Source organism: Cupressus sempervirens, chromosome 7 (genome assembly GCF_028749045.1).
Source record: "Cupressus sempervirens isolate cs-2001-9-10 chromosome 7, ASM2874904v1, whole genome shotgun sequence".
In the NCBI taxonomy this organism is placed as follows: Eukaryota; Viridiplantae; Streptophyta; class Pinopsida; order Cupressales; family Cupressaceae; genus Cupressus; species Cupressus sempervirens.
In genome coordinates this window covers 769,832,966-769,840,989 of record NC_143124.1, presented here as the reverse complement: position 1 = coordinate 769,840,989, position 8,024 = coordinate 769,832,966, and the positions used below count along the sequence as shown (strand labels likewise).

Here is an 8,024-nt window from a genome sequence, read left to right as displayed (position 1 = left end):
AAGCCCTAATTTTAGAAGTATGCAAGAGAAGAGAAGTTTGGATGGTATAAACAAAGTATGAAGGTGAACCAGACAAAGCGACCAAGCATAGCAATGAAGGGAAGATTATAGATATATCAGATTGAAGATCATATCATAGATTGTGAAGAGAAGATCTGTAATCAACATTTGAAGCTCAAGCCGAAGGATCTGACACTGATACATTCAAGCAAGTGTTTCAAGGTAAATCTCTTAACATAGTGGTCCTAAAAAACATTTGTAAATCTCCTAATAGAGTGGTTACTTAATAGTAAGTTTAAATCCTTTAATTATAGTAGACTAAATAAGTCTTGTAAGCTCTCAAAGGGAAGACCACTCAGGGTAGATCATCAGAAGTGATCAAAATTATAGCCCTAACAAGTGAACTTTACTACTATAATAGTGAAGATTTGTGGGTGTCATCCCCACCCCAATTTTATCTTCATCTTGGAGGGTTTATGGGTAACCAAATTCTTTGTGTTATGTGTTGATCATTTACTTTCATATTTTATGGATGTGATTAGTTGTTAGATCTAATACATCATTGCAGTAAATGTACATGTGATTTATGATATTGCTATTAGAAGGATTAGAGGTGAACCTATGAGATTTGATATTTATGAGATTTGATATTTGTTTCGAAGGGTGAAAAAAGTATAGATCTTGATTCACCACAAGATCGTTATCTTCATTTGATTGGATATTTTGAACCTTATTTAGAAGGTATTTTTTTTCATACAATAAAATCTTATTCAAGATTAGATCTTAACAAGTTATGTTGTTTGGAGCATGTGACCTTCCTTTGTGGAGATGTTAGATCATGTCTTCATGTTGGGGTCCAAGGTTATGTAGATGTGTAGTGGGAGTTTTGATAATGGTCTTTGTTGAAGCTCTCAATAGTGAGTACAATTTTCATTGGGCTAGAGAGTTTTGTCATGGTACAATGTTGTTTTCTAAAGTTAGCATAGTTTGAGCATGGACATGCTTTTGAAAGCTAGGAGACTTGGTAACGTTGGAGCTCTCTTAGGATTAGAAAACATCTATTGAGACCGTTTCTTTTTGGAGGGTTCAACAAGAAGTTTAGGGAGCCTACGCTTAGTAATGGATGTAAGTTCATTATGGACCTAGAGTATATTTTTCTTGGATAAAATCATTATGATTGTGTATATAATCAAGGTGCATGCATACTTCCTACTCTTCATCCATTTCTAGTAGGAGATTTTGATTGGATTAGTTTCCAGTTTTGGAATTAATTTTAATTTGATCTTTTGTTGTAAGAGATCCTTACATCCATATTGGTTGGGTGGTGTTAATGCTTTCTTTTGGGTAGGTAAAGGAGATCATTCTTTGTCACAACGTTGCACTTGGTGGTGTTGGAAGATGAGATATGGTTTGCATCTTCTCTTTATGTCTCTTGTTCACTTTTTTTTGGTCATATAATATTGTTGTACGTTATTATTATTAAGTAGTAGTATGTGATCTTTTACTTGGAAAAGGTGATCTAGTAAGATCAAAGGGGAGAAAATTGATCAATAGATAAGCTTTTCCTTTGTAACAAGTTGGTTCTAGTTTGCAAATCAATGTGATTTGATCATTTTCCCACCCTTTATGTAAGTGACAATTGGTAGATTGGCATGGTTAATGCATTGTGTGTGTTTTTCATTGGGCTACAATGATCTTCAAGTTTTTTGCACATCAATAGTTTTTGGTGTATTCTGTTACCTTGGAAGACACAATAATTTTGAGTGAGGCACTAGATTACGCAATGATAAAAGTTGTTGTATAAGTTGGGTATGTTGGCCAAAAGTTTCTAATGGTTTTTTGGATTTGATTAGCAACTTGCTTATTCCAACTATCGCAATTCTTGGCATATTTATAAGCATGGGTTTTGGTGATTATTTTTGACACAAAGGCCATGGAAATCAGATTTCAAGTGGGAAATTGTTCAAATGTGAAGTTTGCAACATGTATCAAACTTCAAGTAGGAGATGGTTGGATGTGAAGTTCGACTTTTCATTTACTCTTCATCTCTTTCTTTCTTTGTCTTCTTTTGAAATTTTTTCTTTTAATATATTTGAAGGAAAAGCCTCATGTTTGTGAGCTACAATAAATTATAAACATTGATGCATCACTTTTTTGTGAGCATAGCCAAATTGGTTAAACACGTTGATTCTTGTGTCTTAGCATAATCATAATTTAAATATTAGGTTAATTTAAAATGATATTGTTCCTTCTAGTTAGAGCTATTAGATTTCCACAATTCATAAGAATAATCTTGTTAGTTTCTAGATATGGTTGTGTGATAATTTATAGATTTCATCAATTATAACATACTATAATAATATATAATGACTCAAATGAGGTGTGTAATGTGAATAATTAAGCTCTAACAATATGTTAAAAATTATAAATTTTAATTATAACTAATTTTGTACGTTAAATACGATAGCTATTTTATAAATAATATTAATTAACATGCTCCAATAAATGATTATTGATATATGAAGATTAACAAAATCCCTCCCCACGATTTAAAACAAAAGCACCCGATTTTGAATGATATCGATTTAGGCTTCATTTAGTGCAAGCCTTTATCATTCAAATTAGCAACGTATTGATCCACATTCAAATTAGTAAACTTAGGAATGGAGGAATTCTAGAGTAGATTTCGAATTCAATCAAGACAATTGTTGGCCGCATTTGGCGGAAACCATCAACGAACGTTTGACTCTTCTAATGCGGATCACAAAACCCACGAATTATCCAGGCTGACCTGCCCATTGTTATTTCAAAACCACGGAAGCCAAGCTATTCCATGTGTTTTCAGCGGGCTGTTACAGATGTCTTTCCAAAGGAAACCATTGCCTTTATAAGGACGGCCGCGTTTCCTAAAGATCCAATTCTTTTTTATATTTACATTTGTGCAGAAGGGATCGAACAACAACAAAAATGTCAAGCGCTACTGCAGGCCAAGTTATTACATGCAAAGGTAAGTTGAAAGTTCCTCTTTCTGTATTTTTGTCTTCAATTGAATCAAATGGAAGATCATCCTGTTTATGCGGATTTGTGCGAGTTTCTGTCATTTTCAATTTGATTTGAATACCAAATGTTTTTTCTATTTTAAGCAAATCAAATCTTGTTTTGTGAGCAGCTGCCGTGGCATGGGCAGCAGGGGAGCCCCTGAAGATCGAGGAAGTGCAAGTCGCACCTCCGCAGGCAATGGAAGTCAGAATTAAAATCTGTTACACTTCCTTGTGTCGCACGGATCTTGTTTTCTGGCAAGCAAAGGTCAGTGCCTCCATTAACTTTTAAGAAGCTCATAATTTCTTCGTTCTAAACCTAACTGGTGTAGTGCTCCTTCTCCATTGCAGGGCCAAACTCCTATTTTCCCGCGCATATTTGGACATGAAGCAGCGGGGTAAATTCCCTTCACCATTTATGAAATCTATCTCTAGAACAAACTAGGTTCCTATATTTGAATTAATTTCGAAAGAAAGGAGCGAATAGAGGAACCTATCTTATCAATTTTGAAACCCTAATGTCAATTAGGGTTTATCATATGTATAATTAGGGTTGATCCAGATCACAAGGGCTTATCGATCAGGCATGTTCACATAATTTTTAAAAATAAAGTATATCGCCATTCACTGATAAGTAGCGTTGAATGCACATTGCAGAGTGGTAGAAAGCGTGGGAGAAGGGGTAACTGATATGAAGGAGGGAGACCATGTTCTGCCTGTATTTACAGGGGAATGTGGAGATTGCAGGCACTGCAAATCTGAAGAAAGCAATATGTGTGATCTGCTAAGGATTAACACCGACCGAGGCGTTATGATTAGTGATGGCAAGTCAAGGTTCTCTATCAGGGGACAACCCATTTATCACTTCCTGGGGACATCCACATTCAGTGAATACACCGTTGCACATGTTGGCTGTGTTGCTAAGATAAATCCTACAGCTCCTCTCAGCAAAACGTGTATTCTCAGCTGTGGTGTTTCAACAGGTTAGTTAACATAAGAAATCAATAAATCTCATAAGATTTTTGTATTGGTCCATGTTTATAATGAAGTCTACTTAAACTTCTTTGTGAAATCAGGCATGGGAGCTACATTGAATGTGGCTAAACCTAAGAAGGGCTCAACCGTAGCAATATTTGGTCTTGGAGGTGTTGGGCTTGCGGTAAGAATTAACTGATTAGGGTTGAAAATGGATATATATATATATATATTTTTGGATACATTATAGATATGTAAAATGCAGATATATAAGCAGATTCTGATATACTGAAATCTCTCAATTGAGTGTTTCTTTTCATTTTCTCAATTCAATGTTACTTTTCATTTTCTTAAGGCTGCTGAAGGAGCAAGAATAGCTGGAGCTTCCCGGATCATTGGCATTGATTTGGTACCTGGGAGATTTGAAAAAGGTGCTTAACTACATTGATTTGGAAAGGATTAAACAGCAGGTATATTGTGATCAGCATGATAGTTGTTTATGTGGGAGTCGTTCCAATAAACAACTAATACGTTGACCATAATATGCCTCTGGTTACCTTGAAAGCTTTGATGTATGGTATGACCAAAGAAATCACCTTTTATCTGTGTTGTACTCTCTTCTCTAACAAAATCTTCTTTGATTATTCTTTTCAGCAAAAGAGTTTGGTGTAACAGAATACGTAAACCCTAAAGACCATCAGAAACCTGTTCAAGAGGTCTGTTATCTTATGTTTTACTTAATGTCCGTAGTACAATTTTATAATCTAATCTTTTGTGCTTTTGGACAGTTGTATGGGTTGAATGGATCTTGTAATATTTAAGTGCAGAAATATTGATGAATTTCTTTTTTTTGGATTCAGGTAATTGCAGACAGAACTGATGGAGGAGCAGACTACAGTGTGGAATGTACAGGGAACATTAACGCAATGATCCAGGCGTTTGAATGTGTTCATGATGTATGCACCCCTCCCATATATTACTCAAAATGTTTTGTTTCCATTAAAAGAAATTCATAGTGTTCCTATGTTTGCAAATGCTTAAATGTTGCACTGCCTGACATGAATAAATATTTGTATTTTCATTTAAGGGGTGGGGTGTGGCAGTATTAGTAGGAGTGCCTCATTCAGATGCAGCTTTCACAACTAGTCCTATCAACTTCCTCAATGAGAAAACACTAAAAGGAACATTCTTTGGGAACTATAAGCCCAAGTCAGATCTGCCAGGTCTAGTGGAGAAGTATCTGAGTAAGGTAAAAAATTATTCAGTCCTCAATGATTCTACACAATTCTCTTCTCTCATGTCTGAAAACGCCTTTTTATATGATGAAAGCTTTGAATTTCCTTTATGATGAATCCATGACTGACTGGGAATCAATGAATCCGGAAACACTCAATTCAAACTGTTTCATGTTTCTAATGCTTGCTTACCTGTTTTTGCAGGAGCTTGAGTTGGAGAAATTCATTACTCATGAAATCTCCTTTGCTGAGATCAACAAGGCGTTTGATTATATGTTGCAAGGAGAGAGCCTGAGATGTGTAATTAAACTGGATAGCTAGATGGTCATGGAGATTTAATTGCCGTGGAAGATTTTTTTTCGATTGGAAGGTCCAAGAAGATTTAAATAGCGTGGAAGATTTTTGATTGGAATAAATTTTAGGATTTCTGTAGATGAAAGTAAAATAAAACCACCTAGAAGAATTTTAGTTTATTGTAAAGGATATAAATATAAGTGGGCATCATTAGGTGCAGAGATGATGTATGTCATTTCTTTACTAAAAACATGTAAATTATATATAGAATATAAGTATCTTAATTTGTTTGGCCGTAAAGAATGATTTTTCAAATTGCTCTGTTTAAAGTCTAAGCATGATTTGGAGAGCACTCAAGGAACAAACTTAAGGAATAGAACATTGAATTCTTTTATCTTAACTAGATACATAGCTCAAATAGAGTGTGACTACTTTGTTCTACGATAGATTGTAGTGGCTTGGAGAAGTCTGCAAAATTTCTGCTGCAACATGTAAATGTGAGCGATTGATAATTGATTTAATAGATTTCGTGATGGCCTTTGAATCAAAGAAAGTGAACTAATAAATTTTTGGAGAGAAGGTTGAATACATTGAATGGTAATAATTTTATTGTTTGGTTAAGTAGCACAAATTTAATGAAACCTAGTTAATCAATAAATATCAAGGTGGGAATGCAAGGGACGCAATGGGACGCAATGGGACGCAATGTGATTAATTAAGATCAATTAATCACGTAATGTGTGGAAATGCAATTAAGTGATGGACATAGTGAATGCTCGAACAAGCTAAGGACAATTAAGTGAATGGACATAGTGAATATTTCTATTCCTGCACTTTCTCATCCTGATGATGGATCATGTAGTATGATCCGAAACGTTGATGCTAAAAAAGCGCACACAATCAAATTCAGAAGACCAATTATTTACAAATGGATTGTGGAAATCTATTAATGTTAAATAAGCTAAGGAGAAACCAATGCGTAGAATAATGATGAAAGGTTTTGTAACAAGGAACAATTTTTTAAATGATTAATAAAGAAGAGTAAGTTTTGTAACAAGGAACAATTTTTTAAATGATTAATAAAGAAGAGTAAAATTACAGGTGCACTAAAAAGACATTAGTAAATGTAGAATAATGATGGAAGGTTTTATAACAAGGAAGAATATTTTAAATCATTTATAAAGAAGAGTAAAATAAGAGGTGCACTAAAAAGATATTAATAAAGAAGATATTAATAAAGTAGTTGGTATGAATTATTACAATTTGTAGAATTGGAATTAAGTGATTAACAGATAATTGATTGGTAAATGTTGTTATAGAAAATCAGTAATTATAGAAAATTAGTAAGAATAGACTAATGTGTCCAATAATGTTGGAAGGTTTTACAAAAAGGAACAAATTTACAAACAAACTAAAAACAAAGTATAAAATTATAGGTGCATTAGGAGAATGACATGAATAAAAGATAACAATAGAAAACGATGAAAAAAATCAAGAAAAAGCTTAAAGATTAAGGGAAAAATAGATAGGAGAAAAAGAATCAAGGCGGTGACAAGTTGGAGGAGTAAGAATAAAACGTTGATAGGGGAGATTGCCTTTTGACCATGTGGAAGAGATAATTATCATTAACTATTGTTAGTTGTGTAGTGGCAAATCCTAGACAGTATAAGCAAAAATTAAAGATGGAAAGAGCATCGCATTAGACTAAGCAAGGGTAAATGATTATCACTGGAGCCCCCACAAAATTCACAAACACACGTTGGCAATTATAGGTGCATTATGAGAAAGATATGAATAAAAGATAAGGATAGAAAATGATTAAAAGAATCGAGAAAAAGCTTAGAGATCGAGGGCAAAATAGATAGGAGGAAAAGAATCAAGGTAGTAACAAACTGGAGGAGTAAGAATAAAATGTTGGTAGGGGAGATTGGCTTTTGACCATGTGGAAGAGATAATTGTCATTAACTATTGTTGGTTGTGCAGTGGCAGATCCTAGAAAGTATAAGTAAAAATTAAAGATGGAAAGAACATCGCATTAGACTAAGCAAGGGTAAATGATTGCCATTGGAGCCCCTACAAAATACACAAACCCACATTGGCAATTATAGGTGCATTATGAGAAAGATATGAATAAAAGATAATGATAGAAAACGATTAAAAGAATCAAGAAAAAGCTTAGAGATCGAGGGCAAAATAGATAGGAGGAAAATAATCGAGGCAATGACAAACTAGAGGAGTAAGAATAAAACGTTGATAAGGGAGACTGACTTTTGACCAGGTGGAAGAGATAATTGCCATTAACTACTGTTGGTTGTGTAGTGACAAATCCTAGAAAGTATAAACAGAAATTAAAGATGGAAAGAGCATCACATTAGACTAAGCAAGGGTAGATGATTACCATTGGAGCCCCCACAAAATACACAAACCCATGTTGGCATATAGTTTGAACGAGATAGCCAAGGTTGACCTCTATGTCAAGTTG

The 8,024-nt window shown here is 34.2% G+C and overlaps 1 protein-coding gene across 1 annotated transcript; it reads left to right on the top strand.

Annotated features, from left to right (window-relative positions):
* The first annotated feature begins 2,639 nt into the window (after positions 1-2,639).
* Positions 2,640-5,857, top strand: LOC149549589 (alcohol dehydrogenase 1-like). The gene is made up of 10 exons (XM_089792912.1): positions 2,640-3,007; positions 3,170-3,306; positions 3,390-3,436; positions 3,696-4,021; positions 4,115-4,197; positions 4,369-4,444; positions 4,668-4,729; positions 4,874-4,969; positions 5,101-5,262; positions 5,453-5,857. Exons 1-10 carry the CDS (start codon positions 2,968-2,970, stop codon positions 5,567-5,569), a joined length of 1,146 nt encoding a protein of 381 aa, XP_089649038.1. The 5' UTR covers positions 2,640-2,967; the 3' UTR covers positions 5,570-5,857.
* The last annotated feature ends 2,167 nt before the right edge of the window (positions 5,858-8,024 follow it).